Genomic DNA, 15,973 nt, shown 5'->3' on the forward strand with positions numbered 1-15,973 from the left:
ATTAAGATTCAATAATTAAAATACAATTTTATGGCATAGTTTTATAATCCAAACAAACAAAAAAAACATGAAAGAAAATTTTCATGTTGGTATTGTAAATAACAAAGAACAAAAATGATAAGATAATAATCGATGATGATAATGATAATATATAAAAAAAATTATATAATTAAAATACAATTTTATTAGCATCGTTTTATATTCCAAACAAAAAGTAGTTTTTTTTTTGTTTGTTTGTTTTTTTTAAAGCAAGGCTTTTTTCACAATCATGATAGAAAATAAAGAAAGGTTCATGTGAGTATTGTAAATAACAAAGAACAAAACGTATAAAATAATAATTGATAATAATATAAAGATACTAATATAAAGATAATTATATAACTATTTAAAATAATTAAAGTAACTAACAAAAATACTAATTTATCAACATAGTTTTTTTTTTTTATCCGAACAAAAAGCAAGGCTTTTCGCTTCATTCTTGCTCACTGCTCTCAAGGCCAATTCAGCAGCTTCACCACTAACATCATAAGAGGAATTGAGAGAAAAATATGCATAATGTTGTATAGAATACAGCCCTTGAAGGACAGAAACACTTTACACAAGTGTCTTCAGACATCTGTGTAACTAGATTTGCATTTACATCCTTGTGTGAGTCTCAGGCCTTATTTACGTGTGTGTGTGTGTTTTGTAGCCGGTGCCCAAACCCGCTCCAGTGCCGCCCAGTAAGAAGAGGAAGAGGGTGATGGAGGATCCACCGGAGGTCCTGAAGCCCAATCCTCTGCTGAGCGGGGCGGTTCCTCTGGAGCCTTTCCTGGCCATGCTGCACAAGGTACGACACACACTCGTTCTGTACGCTCACGTGTGAAGAGGGTTGAACAGAGTTCAAAGTGCTGGAGGTTAAAGTCAAGCCGGGACAAGAGTTTGACGAATGACTCTCAGAGTGTCTGTAGTCGCTTTCACCTGTGAAATACGGTCTGCGTGACGTCCCGGGGCACAGAAAGAGAACCGCACACCTGACAGAGGTAATTCAACCCGTACCACCCACAGACACAGAGATCTGCGCCAGCAGCGGTAAACACATTGTTCATGAACTAAACGAGAGAGATCCAGCGTTCCTGCGAGAACGAGCGCCATTAACATGCAGGGAAAGGTCAAATCCCAAACGGCAGATTCTGGCAGCACTTCTGCAGGCGTCCGGAACATCGATTACATGCTAATTAATCTGGAAGCGAAATGAATTTCTCTACTGATTGTAAAGGAAGGTGCTCAAGGTGACTTTGTGAGCTTCTCGAAGAAGTGCTGCTTTAGTGCTGATGATGCAGATGTGCGGAAGATACTTATTCCAGCTTATTAGCAGGAAAGCTGTTAGTTTGGATGGACAGGAAAATTATGTGGATACACACATAAATGTTTGAATGTCATTGCAATTGATCATGCATCATCAGCACAGAACTGTTTTCTCAGATTGAACTTCATTCTGTGCATTTATGAAGTTAGTTCCCAATACTTGTGGGTCCACTAGTTTAAGGCCGCGTGTCCACCGAGAGCTGAAGAATGTTCATCTTTGGGTAAAACGCAGCGCTCATCACTGTCACTTTTTAGTCAGCCGTCCAATCACAGTGGAGGAGGGGCGGGACTAATAGCACTCCGACCAACACATTCTGCTCATACTACGACTAAGCAACAGTGGAGGAGACGTTAATGCTGCTCGTCTCCGAGTATTCTTGTTTGTACCAGATGGGATTCCCGGACTACTACGAATATTGATATGAAAAATAATGCTTGCAACATTTAGTTCACGATGCGTCTGCCACATTACTTCTGTGGACATTCAGTATCATAGCAACCAAAGCGTCTCAAGTGAAAAAAAACCCTCTCGAGCGCTCACAGCTGGGCGTTTTCAGCTGGCTAAAAACACTTTGGTGGACACACGGCCTAATTCATAAAAATAAATACCAATTTTATGAAGTGAGCTCATTATATTGTAAGTGTAAAAAAATTAAAAACTGCAAAAATATGAGTGCATAATATACTTTTTTTATTTTAGTATTACTATTTTAGTATTGCTTGTATACAATTATAGTATTTATGCATAATTTGAATAAAATTTTGTTTTTATATTTTTCATTTTAATTTTAGCTTAGGTTAATTTTTTTGTAATTTGCTTTTTTGCAATTATTTCACTTTGATTTTATGTCAGTTTTAGATCTAATATTTCTATGTAATATTTTGTATCTAATATATATATATATATTTACTATTTTGGTATTACTTGCATACTATTGTAATATTTATTTATATTTTAAATTAGCTTTTATTTTTAGATTTTCTGTTTTCATATTAATTTTAGTTCGGTTTTTAGTAATTTTGTTGTTTGCTTATATCATTTTTATTCGTGTTTCTTTTTTTAAATATTTATATTTTGCTATTTTATTTCAGTTTTAATTGTTTATAGTTTAGTTTTAATAATTTTAGTACTTCAACTTATTTTATTTCAGTTGAAAACACAAAACACCCTAGCAACCACCTAGCAACAGGCGAAATGCCATAACAATGGCCTAGCAACTGCATAGTAACGTAACAAAAACTCAGAACACTTAAGCAATGTCCTGGCAACCATCCTCAACACCCTAGCAACCACATAACAACACCTTAGCAATCACATTTCAGCAAAACACAAAAACAAATTCTGATTTTACAGTAATATCGCGGTATAAATGGAAATGGAATGGAGAGCTCATGTGTGTGATTATGATCTCATCCTCTCACACACATTTGAGCGTTCTGAAGCTCTCAGGAAGCACAGAATGATGCTGCTGAATGTCCCGCCGAGAGTCTGTTGGTTCGACCGCAGCTGTTATCCCGTCGTAAAGCGTCCCAGATCTCCACCATTAACCATCAACCTGAGAGCCAACGCTCAGATGAGCCTGATGCTCTTCAACAAATAAACCGCTCGGATAAACTGGAATGAGCCAATCAAACCTAATCAATCCCCAGATGAACTTTGAGACGTGTATTGAGCGTTGTGCTGGAGTAATAACATCACTTACAGCTCTCTAGTAATTCAACTGGCCAAGACCAAGTAAAGTCGAGTCACAAATTGCAATACACAATTAATACTGAGAAAATTTTAATAATGAGAATTGTCAATGATAACCGAGTTGCCAAGTTCAAAGCAGTGATATTTTAGTAATATTTATATACTATTATAATATTTATTAATATTTTGAATTAGCTTTTATTTTTATATTTTCATTGTTTTTATTAGTGTGTAAATATGTTAACTAAAACTAAAAACAAAACCATATTGTTGTCACTTGAAATAGATTTCAACTGAAAAAAAAATCTCATTTTCAGTTTACTCTGATGTACTAAAATAACTAAAACTAAAACTGAAATAAAAATCAATGAAAACTGTATAGATGTATAAATAAAAAAAACTAATAAAAATGACAAACTAAATTACTAAAATTAGCTACAATTAAAATGAAAACAGAAAATATAAAAATAAAAACTAATTCAGAATATGAATAAAACTATAATAGTATCTCAGTTGGGTTGTATCATTACTATTATTATTTTATTATTATTGTATTTATACTTATTATTAAAAAAAACAATAAAAATGACAAAAATTACTTTAACTAAAATTAACATGAACATATAAAAATAAAAACTAATTCAAAATATTAATAAAACTATAATAGTATCCCAATGATATTGTATTATTGTATGTATATAGATAGCTATAGATTTTTTTTTTTCTTGTGATCGGAGCAATGACAAACAACAAGCACTACACTACACTGCGAAACACACAGCGCCTTCACGACATGACGGCAGCGGCGGCAGCAACAATACTACAGCGAGAATAAAAGTTACAGTTAGTTGCCAGGGCAACATTTCCAATTTTAAAGTTTACGTTTTTCATTGAATATTTATGTATTATTTTATTTCACCCTTATTTCAATTACCAAAAACGATTTTTAATAGTTTGTTTTAGTTAAAGGGGTCATATGATGCTGCTAAAAAGAACATTATAGGTATGTGGGGGCGTGTTAGAACGAGCCGTTTTAGGTAGGCGTGGTTGACTCTTAACTTTTATAAAGAATATCTCTTTGGATTTGAGACTTTAGTCTTTGCAACTTTACAGATCTTCTTTATGCACCAAGAGCTTGTAACACTCCAAAGAGAAAGGAAAAATTGAAATCGCATATGACCCCTTTAACAATAACAAGCACAGGATGTACTGCCTTATATTAAAACAAAAATAGTACGTGAAACAACCCATTATGCTGAATGAATGGATGATTGTGTTGAATCTCTGCTCGCAGAACGGCATCACGGAGGTGAAGGTGGAGGAGACGGCAGACGGGCACATTCTTCACCTGCAGGCGGAGGATGTGCTCATCCAGCTGGAGGAAGACGCCACACACATCATCAAGAAATTTTTTTCTTGATTGTTTCAGTAGCATCAGATGTCAGAGTTGAGATTATAAATGCAGGATTTTTTAAATGCTTTAAGTTTGTGGGATTTTCAGTGAATTAAATCATTAATTCAGATGCCTTGGCAATGTTGTTACATTTAACAAATCGCAGAATAAAAGATAATAACCACACACTGGGTTATTATAGTTAACTAAAACACAAATAAATAAATAAACAAATTATAAGTAATAATGAATAAAAAAATGGAAATATATATTTTTTTTAAATTTGCAATTAAAAATGACTGAAACTAAAATTAAAGTGAAATGGGAAATATTTAAAAAAATAAATATGAACAAAAATACAACAGTACAGCATATAAAAGATACACAGGATTATTATAGTTAACCTGACCAAAAACACTTAAAAAAAAAGAGAAAAAAGAAAATGCAATTTAAAAAAATGCCATTAAAAATTACAAAAACTTTAAAATGAAAAGGAAATCGAAAATATATTAAAAAAATATTTAAATATGAACAAAAATTACAATAGTACTGTATGTCATTTAAACTAAAATAGCACTGGCCACACATTATACCTTTTGCATAGTCAAAACATACTTAAGATATAGGATAGATTATCCACTTTCAGTCATGCTTTGATTAATGAGATTTCTCACTTATCTTACATCATTTCTCATGAACACTAAAAGCTTGTTTTAAATCATGTAATGATAAATAAGGGTTATACTCTACCGATGACCTTTGACTCGGAGAAGTGCGTCTACAGAAACGGTTTTAAACTGCCTGAATGTCACTGCATTAGATAACAACAACATGAAGCTCCTACATGTAAGATAATGAAGAGCGAGCCCAACAAATCATTTAATTCACTAAAGGAAGTGTACAAGCAGCTGCTTACCTCTCTGTGTCAGCGGCCTCCACCTCCACACTTACTCCATATCATCTCTTATGCAATAGCTTGAGGATTATAGGAGTTAAACCGCATTTATTATGAAGGAAATCTCAAGCTCACTGTTCAAGGATTGACCTGCTAAAACAACAGATGACGTGTTGAAAATGAAGACGGTCAGTGTGGTTTGTTTGTGGTTAGTGGGTGATGCTGATAGTTCATGTATAAATTAAAATTAAATTAAATTAATGTGATGAGCATCACCTGTACTTCCTCTGCGCACTGAAATAAAGTGGAAATAAAATATAACTATTTGATAAAAAAAAAATTTTAATTAGAAATGTTGCCATGGCAACTGAAATAAGGTGAAGTAGTAAGATTACTAAAATACTAATCTAATTTAGTAAAATACTAAAATAAAATTATTACAAATCATTTTCATTAATTGAAATTAAGTTAAAATAAGCTAAAACAAAATAGAATTATTAGATGAAACACTTAAATGAACATGAGAAATGCTGCCATGGCAACTAACTGAAATAAAACAAATTTAAATTGAAATACTAAAATTAATCAAACTGAAAAAATAAAATAAATAAATTAAAGCAAAATAGAAATATATCTACAGAAACTACGGATCCAAGGCACTTCTTCCAGTTCCAAAATGTTAAAAAAAGCCTTTATTCAAACATGGCTCACTCTAGAAACATTAAAAATGACTAGAACACTCAGTGTTGCCAACTGCTTTCAATTGAAAGTAGCTAAAACTGGTAGCTAAATGTCACTAGATGACATCACAATGGCAAATTCACTGATCTATATAAAGATGAACGTAGATCAGTGGGCAAGATGAGAACTTAGATAAGGTTTGTCCAAGAAGTTGCTATATTTGTTCCTAAACTTTTGAAAAAAGTCTCAAAAGGGGCGGGGAAGTCGCTAAATCTAGCTACAAAGTAGCTAAATTGGCAACACTGCTTGCCTCAACACACCTGACTGGAAGTTTCTATGCCTAGTAAGAGCTTGATTAGCTACACTGCACACTGATGCATTTCGGCCATCCAGCCTTCCTCAGAGTGTGTCAAGTACAAAATTAGTCACAGGTGTAGATATAATCAGTTGCTCAATAGAAATGGGAGAAACCAAAATACTCATTACAGGGGGGACCAATAGCATCATTAACAATTTCGAAGTGTAATCACATATACAAAAAAAATAATATATATATATCTTGATAATAATAACAATAAACGTACTGAAAATCATTTCACAAATATGGAGTTAAATCTAATTCCTCATTCAAACCAGGAAAAATGGTGGCTTTTAGCTGAAAAATCCAAAAGGCTTCCCTTTGTAGAAGTAAAAATAGAAATATATTTGAAAAAATAATAAAAACGACAAAAGCACATAAAAATACCAAATAAAAATAAAATAAGATAAATAAATAAATAAAATCCTATCCATAATGTTAATAAATGCTATAACAGCATATAAATATTTTTAAATTATGACTGCTGAGTGAATTTGAAAACCGACTTCATAAATCCCTGGGCGCCACGGCATAAATGTCTGCCCACTGCTCTGGGTGTGTGTTCACGGTGTGTGTGTGTGTGCACTTGGATGGGTGAAATGCAGAGCACAACTTCTGAGTATGGGACACCATACTTGACAACATGTCACGACACACCTTCAAAAGACGAGACTTCAAACATGATGAAGGAAAGTTACTTTAGTGAAGAGAAAAGTAAGCAGACATTCAGTATCTAATGTAACGACATTCAGACTTTTCTAAGTGACTTCAGTGTCTGAATACATTTTGGGGCCACAGTCAAAAGTTCAAGACAATGAATATGAACCTCAACCTAGTTTTTTACATTCATAATGTAATCCAGCACTCTTGGTCTGAGAGGAGTTTGGACTGAAACACAATCTCTCTCTCTGCACTGATATCATGTGTGTCTCTCACGGGAGCTGTAAACACACACCTAACATATCATCCAGCTGCATGTGTTACTTTCACGAGTGCTGGGAAACCTCACGTCTGGACACAAATCCTGTCGTTATTCCGGTTTAAGTCATTAGTACAAGTATTCCCTAGTCAGTGCTTGTGTGAGATGAATTATCAGTGATTTTATGGTAAGGCAAGTGTCATTATTATTACTAGTGCTTATTTTAGGGTTATTGATTTTAACAAACCCCAAACCTAAATAGTATTTAGTCTGGCAGACAACACTCTCATCGTGACACTATTATGGTTATTCAGAAACAACGGCATATGTTTTTTGGACATGTTCCATGGTAATGCCATGGTATTCTTTAATGTAGCTTGAAGTGCTATAAAAATACCTTTGCACATGAATATGGTAAACCTTCAGAACGATAGATAGATAGATAGATAGATATTTTGAATGCTAAATAGAAAGAATTATATATATTAATATATATATATACACACAGTATATATATATATATATATATACTGTGTGTATATATATATATTAATATATATAATTCTTTCTATTTAGCATTCAAAATATCTATCTATCTATCTATCTATCGTTCTGAAGGTTTACCATATTCATGTGCAAAGGTATTTTTATAGCACTTCAAGCTACATTAAAGAATACCATGGCATTACCATGGAATTGAATCTAAACTCTGCAGAACTCCGGCCCTCCAGGAACTGAGTTTGACACCCCTGAATAGAACAAAAACACAAATTAAATAAACATAGGTTTTTCAGCTAAAGTGCTGTAGGTTTATTTAAATAGGCCTACTACAGAAATTGAATAATCAACTATATAACTAAAACACTGCATAATCTTCACTGTATGAATCAAATATGAACTGATTCTGATATGAACTGATGAATGATTAAAGATCCAAAAGTGATTCAGTCAAGAGCAGTGAGTGGTTTTCTCTTTGTCTTTTGTTGTTTGATTAACATTAATGCCACAGACAGCAGCAGGTAAATTAGGCTGCTGTCCCTTTAAGACCGACTGCACGGAACCAATATACTAAAAAAAGCATCCGGTTTTCACCCAACTGTTTACATTTATTTAACACATAACCGACTGTGTTTATGTGAATACTCCACACGACGGACATATTGATATAATTCAAGCGCAATAAGATGCGAAAAAAATTTGAATTTGTGCATGCTTTTTCACTGCTTATTGCGCTTAATAACGCTTATTTAGCATCTAGCACGTCCCACTCTTTATTTTCTCATTCATGCATGTTTCTTTATCACTCTTAGGTCAGGTGTACATAACTTTTATGTAGTACTGAGCTACGCCGATATATTTGCATACCGCGAAATAAACGATAGACACTTTATACCGTGTTATCGACATATATAGCGGCATACCGGCCAGCCCTACATAGAATGAACAATAGAATCAACAATAGAAAGAATGACACATACAACAAACAATGGAAAGAATGACAGACAGAACGGAAGACGATATATAGAACAATAGATATAAAAATGATGGAGTGCTATAAAGAACTATAAATATAATGAACGATAGATAGAACGAGTTAGAAAGAACGATAGAATGGATGACAGAAAGAATGATATATAGAGCAATGTATACACTACAGAATGCTACAAAGAAGGCTAGATAGAGATGGAGTTAAATATGATGAACAGAAACGTGTCTTACAGCATTCATCTTTAATCATGCTGCTGTGAAGGTTTATGAGGTTGCAGCTCGAGATGTTTCTTCACAGGGAGGGGTCTAATTTCACACTGGGCTGGTTTACAGCCGCGTTTCAGCCTCTCATCATGTGTTTGAGAGCCCCTCAGCTGATGTCAGGCAGAAAGATGCGTGTCCGGGGTTTGATTAGAGACTGCAGTGTTTCCTGAACTGCAGACCCCGCCTGAGCCCGGGGCCCGTCAAAGCAGCTGCGCTCACGGCCCCTGAAGCCCACAGACCGGAACACGTGATGGACAGTCAAAACGAAGACGAGCACACACTAGTGATGTGTGAATCAGGAATAATGGAACATCACTCTGAACCATTTGTTTACGCAAATGAATCCACTAAATTACTGTAATGTGTGATTACGGAGAAAAGGGTTCATTTTACCACTCCAAACAAATGATGAAATCGGCTGGAATTTGTTATTCGTGAGGTCAAGTAAATTAGAGCTGTGCAGATTTAATTTGTAATATCACATTTTTGAACACAGTATTTCTCTCACACAAGTTTGGTTTATATATAGCGAGAGAGAGAGATTTCTATATAGATAGATATTTTCACACCACCTCTCATTTATTTTGACTGTTGAATACCATAACTACAGCTAGATTTCTATTTATGGATTTAGAACCTCTTGCCAACTTTCTGGGCAAAAAAAAGTACTGCCTGACATCACATCTGATCTAAAATATCATATTTAAATGAATGAAAATAAATATAATAATACTTAATTAATATAAAGAAGAATAATTAATATTTAGAATATTAAAAAATGAAAGTAAAAATTAAAATATAAATGAAAAGATTTACTTATAATTTAAAAAGATAAATTAATATAATAAAAACACACTAAGTAAAAACTACAGAGATCCCAACCCCGTCCCGTTTTACTGTCAGAGTTGTTAGTTTGATTCCAGTTTGCAATTTCCTGATCCTGTTCCTCAATGAACACAAACACAATAAAACGTATTGCAAAATTCCATGAACACTGAATAATGACAAATCCTTTTGTGAATCATTCATTTCATAAAAACTGATTGAGACCTTCACCATAATGAAAGATGATGACACTGGCTGGTTTATTAGTGTGGTTGAAGAAGTTGTCAGTTATCAAGTTTGCTGGCATTTAACACTTTACTACCAATAGTTTATGTACGGTCAGTTCCTGTCCAATACCAAAGGCCATACGGTCTTCACAATAATTACAAATAATAATAAAACATTAAAGCCTGTTCAATAGATTTATACACAATACAAAACAAGGGCAGCATGTAACAAAAAAAAATAAAAAAATTTTTTAATCATTCATATTCCTATTCTAAGGGGAACAGAGCCACTTTTGTTTTGTTTTTTTAAATAAAACTCATTAATTTACAATTGCAGAGCCATTTTCCTAAATGTACCTGTCAAACATGTCAGGACAGCCATCATGAATTAACCACCAGACAGAAATAGTCAAGCTCAGCGTTCTCAAAGGCATCTCAGATTTGTCAGGTTGTTAACATCCTGCCACAGAACAGAGACACGTACCGTTTACAGAGGAAAGAGCAACTACTGCACGTCCCGTCACTGCCGTTTGCAGTCACACGTGTTTAACAGATAATCAGCGGACACACAAACACATTCGCACATGAAGCTGTCAAGAACATGTCCAGGTCACATTTCACCACAAAATCAAAAGGAAGTAAGGAATAAATAAGAAATAATATTGTGCTTGAAGGAAAATTAAGACAAATTATTTCAGGACCAGATTTTGACAAAAAAAAAAAAAAAAAAAAGCACATTTAACCCTAAAAATCTCACAAAAAAAACAAAACAAATTATGTATATTTTTTTATATGTCATAAGTAATATTTGTTGTATTGAATTTAGCATATTATGTAAATAGAAAAAAAAATAAAAAAAAATAATGTGCATTACAGTAATGACAGATTTTTTTGGATTATAATAATGAGAACTGATAGTAATGTGCTTAATTGTCACGCAAATCCAAATAAAAAAAATATATATATTGAAAAGCTATATTTTGCATTAGGCAAAGTACATTAATTATGTATTTTTGCATTACGAAATGAGAATTTGGGTGCTGTAATTCATGAAAATTGTCACATTTGACAAAAAAATCCTTTTTCCTTGTGTAAAATATGATTAAATATGACCTGGATATTTCTTTTTTCAATTGTCACCTATGAAATCATTCAACCTTATTAAAATGACACACAACACACGAGCCAGTCGCCACAAACAGATGTGATTATCCAGCAAAAGGCGTTAAGATGGATCGGTTATTCCACAAGTGTACTGAACAGTTTACATACAGACTTTTTGTTTTCTTGTATGATTGTGACAGACATGAGAACGTGTAACAGCTTGATTTGGTGCTATTCCGATGCAGTTATGTTTGATATCTTGTGCTATTCTTACTGATGATCAACAAACATTTGACGGGGTTTAATGACGCTTAGTCACCGTCAACCTACAGAACAACACACGCAGCCATTCACACGTGCACAAAAGCACACACAAGAAAAAAACTAAACAAGTACTGAACAGGTTACATACAGACTTTTTGTTTTCTTGTATGATTGTGACGGACATGAGAACGTGTAACAGCTTGATTTGGTGCTATTCCGATGCAGTTATGTTTGATATCTTGTGCTATTCTTACTGATGATCAACAAACATTTGACGGGGTTTAATGACGCTTAGTCACCGTCAACCTACAGAACAACACACGCAGCCATTCACACGTGCACAAAAGCACACACAAGAAAAAAACTAAACAAAACATGACCATCAGTGCGTTTCAAACGAGTATATGCAAAGTAAAAATAACACGTATCATTTACACACTTCCGACTCTCCCATAATTCTCAGATATGTCATCAAAAGCAGCCTCCATCGGTCCATAACTGTATGTTCAGTCAGTATATCGTTTGACTTCGCTGTCCCAGACGTCCCATGAAAAGTGGTGCAAATAAAATCTGTAGTGGTTGCTGATGAATCACGCACAGCGTTAAAAACGCCTGACGGTAATCGCTCGTTCTCTAATTGTTCTCCCTTGACTTCAAGGAAGACGAGCTCAAAGTAAAATTCTCCGATATTTACAAGAAAGCTTTAGTTCCCTTCACGTTCCCAGAGAGAGACCGTCCCGCGTCCGCGCTCCGTCTGTGCTTTACAGTTCCCCGATCCGCTAAATGAATTTAAAGCACTTCGTCTTGTCGTGGGGCAACCGCGTCTTGAAGAGTACCGAGTCCACTCTGAACTGAGTGTATAACAGCGGCATGTATCCATAGACTTTTACAAAGAAGTTGATGCACTTGTGACGCTCGTGGAAGTGTGAATCGTCGTGCGAAAGAGCCTGTGGACAGCCGGGACAGCGGAAGGTCCAACGTGATGTCACCTGAGAGGGGGAACGTCATGAAAAACAGATTTATGACTTCGATTTCAGTCAGTTCCTCACACAATCTATCACACAACTTGAGAAGACTTGGAATGTAGGGCAAAAGTTTGCATGAACTACTTTTATGATGCTTTTGTCCTTCCTTCGGATAGTAATACTGGTTTAAAACAACATGAGAATGAGTAACTGACTTACAGTTTTAAGTGAATTATTCCATTAAATCAATCTCTCCATATAAAGACGACAGACTTATTAACTTCACACCACAATATCATCTTTTTCATTTGTTTAGCCTGTTTTCTCAATGCAATCTGGTTGGCTTCTTCGTGACAACAAAAACAAATGTAATTGATGTGTTTAATCTGACGAGACAGCAACAGACGGAGAGAGAAAATTCATCAAATTTCATTACACCGTTAATTCATGGCCGTCCCGATGCTTCAGTCAATGGACTTGAGCTAAAAGCTAAAACTGAAATCCTACTGAATAATCCCACTGAAATCAATTTATTGTAACATACACGAGTAAAACTGGAAGTAGTGTGCTCTGTCTGGAAACTTCCTAGACATTTCATTTCTTTTATAGTGCACAATAACCACAAAATTGTGGCTGCAAAATGATAACAGGAGAATCTTACAATTTCCAGGTCATATTTCACCCCCAAATCAAACAAAAAAGAAAGAAATACATTTTGGCATAAGAAAAAAAAAAGATTTTTGAAATATTTATTTATTTGTTGAAATTTTATTGTTATTCATTCCAGAACTTTTTCCCACAATTAAATTTTTTTGTTTGCCTTTCTCGATGGTTGTTATTAGATTCCAATTTTTGTATTACAGCAATTTAGGCAACACAATATTATTGTGATATATAAATACAATTTAAACAATATAATTATTTTAGGTTTAAATACTAATAAAGGGGGAAATTAAATGAAAAAAAAGCCTAATACTGCTGAAAATAAACTTAATTTTCTTCAATCATATTCTTTATATTACATTATATATTTCCTTTAAATTTCTTTATATTCTATTTTATATAGTGTTTAATTTTATATTCAATTTTATTGATTTTTCTTTTGATTTGGGGGTGAAATATGACCATGGTATGTTATGTTCATGATAAAGAGAGATTTATCAATGGCAACATATTTAAATTTGAGCCAGATAATTAAAATGTAACACTGTGTTGTAACCAAGTTAAAAATAAACTGTTTTTTTGTCCTGACTGGAAGTGCTGCACGGTGACAAAATAAAAGCCAATAAGGCCATATTCAAAGTTCAAAACACAGTTAGGTGGAGAAAAGATTTGAACCAATTAGATTTCTCTGTGGGCGGGGCTACCCAGAGTGATGGAAACAGAATGTATTGTCTTGATTAACATTATTATACTATTCATTATTCACATTATTCATATCCAAAAATGGCATGTCTGAGCAAGAACCTGAAATCACAAATGACAAAAGCCCCAAAAGGCTTGAAATAACATGTTTCAAGTAACAGCCCACTGACCTTGATGGGGGGTTTGCGAGTGATATGAGACACAAGGAAGTTCATGGCGATATCCTCACAGTTGATGTACTCATCCACCATGTCACGTATGGCTTGAGGCATGACGTACGAATAGAGGTATGCGTAATACTGAGGAGAGGAATTATGGATTTTAATAAAAAATGAACGCAAGAGAGCCAAAGCACTTCAAATGTACCATGATGTTGCACAGCAATGCTCATAAATGAAACATGTTGTGCTGTTAACTTATCCATCTGGAAAATGAAGCACTGCGTCTTGAACAACAATATACTTAGAAGCAACATTGTTTTTAACTAACTAAACCATTTCCTGGTGTTATCTGGGTAAACCTACATAAGCCTGGTGTCTATTTGTGGCATGATCAGGCTCTGGAAGTGTCAAAGCGGGCAAAGCTTCACCTTGTGGAAGAAGGCTGCACCCGTCAGCACCATGGAGAGCTCGCAGGAGTAGTTGGAATTGTAGAGCCAAGACTGGTGATTTACATCCCAGGCATGGAACCTTCCTGGGAATCCCACAATCCGGTCTCTGGCCTCCCGCCACACCCTGGGAGCGAAGGAAGAGAAAGAAATGGGAATGATCCAAACCGGTGATTTTAATAATCACTGAACAGCACTTGGTAAGTTTCTTAGCAATATATGCTCTAAAAATAAATAAATACAAAATAAATAAATAATAATAATTAAGTAATTTAATATTTATATATTTAAAATACATATACATTTTTCATCCATTTGGATTACAGTTTTAACAAAAACTCAATACACAAACAAGTTTATATATTTATCATCAGTAAATCAATTTTCAATCTCATTCATTTTAGCTAATTGAATATTGTTTATTTCTCAGCTAGCCATATTTTAACAAAATTCATACTTTTTAACTGAAAATATTTAAATATTTTTACAACAGATTTATGTTGATTCTAAGAAATTTGAATAAATGCATTATGAAAATTTGAATTGAATAAATTGATTAAGTAATTTAATAAAATCAAATAGATTCAAATAGTTAATAATAAACTATGCCATATTCATGTAGAAACCTTTCCTGTTTCATTGACAGTATGACTGACACATATGCATCACATTAAGTTTATTAGTTTATGTTAAAATTGTGTAATCCAAATAAAATTTAGGCCTAAATATTGTCAAAGACCTCACATAAAATAGACTTACACATCAATCATAATAACTGTTTAGCAATGGTTCGATTATAATGGCAACCTAATAATAATAAAAAAAAATGTTTACCATCCTGACCAATTCCCTAATGCTAAGACACCAAAATATATCGGGAACATTATTAGTGTTCAGCGTGTAAAGATTCTTGACGTGACCATTTTTACCCCAAAACAAACAGACGAAAAAGAAAAATAAACCAGCGCAAGCTAAATCAAATCTAAAGCTCCCGCTATCAGCTCATCTTCCCAATGACTAAACATGTGAATAAACATGGAAGTACACAGGAGGGAAGCACAGGGTTTTCTTCAACTGTCATGGACTTTATCAGATCAGATGCTTTAAATTCCTCAAACCAACAACTGAATCTGCAGCTGTTGGCTTAAACTCTCAACATCACATGACTGAATGCAAAAACCCTGCAGGAACACTCCACAACAGTTCTCGCTTTCTTCACAAATACATTTAAATGGGCATACAGATGTTCATGTGCATTTGAAAACACTTTTCACATCTTTGGATCACACTGTAATTTTATCTAAAATGGTATGCTTAAAACATACAGACTGAGGTGAGAAAACAGATCGGCTTACACGGTCTCTCCAATAGAAATATTTTGCTTTCCTTGCTTCATAAAACTGAATTTATTTTTCCTAAACATACTTAAAGGGTTAGTTCACCCAAAAATGAAAATTAGGCTGTTTTTTTACTCACCCCCGATGCATCCTAGGTGTATATGACTTTCTTCTTTCAGACGAATCCAGTCGGAGTTATATTAAAAATTGTCTTTGATCTTTCAAGCTTTATCGCTGTACT

General features: G+C 34.0%; 1 protein-coding gene and 1 pseudogene across 2 annotated transcripts in view; one reads left to right on the forward strand and one right to left on the reverse strand.

Annotated features, from left to right (window-relative positions):
• The window catches only part of LOC107719420 (integrator complex subunit 9-like), a 7,500-nt pseudogene extending 2,887 nt beyond the window's left edge, over positions 1–4,613 (forward strand).
• An 817-nt stretch (positions 4,614–5,430) lies between these two features.
• Positions 5,431–15,973, reverse strand: part of LOC107719384 (exostosin-like 3) — a 32,482-nt gene continuing 21,939 nt past the window's right edge. Inside the window, exons 4-6 of one of the 2 annotated variants that reach the window (XM_016526795.1) lie at positions 14,378–14,522; positions 13,959–14,087; positions 5,431–5,622 (exon numbers count right to left, since the gene is read on the reverse strand). In XM_016526795.1, coding sequence (XP_016382281.1) covers positions 5,581–5,622; positions 13,959–14,087; positions 14,378–14,522 — 316 coding nt within the window. In that variant the 3' untranslated portion in view covers positions 5,431–5,580. Of the gene's footprint in view, positions 5,623–11,597; positions 12,448–13,958; positions 14,088–14,377; positions 14,523–15,973 lie in introns of those variants that run through there. The other variant, XM_016526794.1, reaches the window with a different exon arrangement.

The sequence above is a fragment of the Sinocyclocheilus rhinocerous genome, unplaced genomic scaffold (genome assembly GCF_001515625.1).
Source record: "Sinocyclocheilus rhinocerous isolate Xijiao unplaced genomic scaffold, SAMN03320098_v1.1 scaffold303, whole genome shotgun sequence".
In the NCBI taxonomy this organism is placed as follows: Eukaryota; Metazoa; Chordata; class Actinopteri; order Cypriniformes; family Cyprinidae; genus Sinocyclocheilus; species Sinocyclocheilus rhinocerous.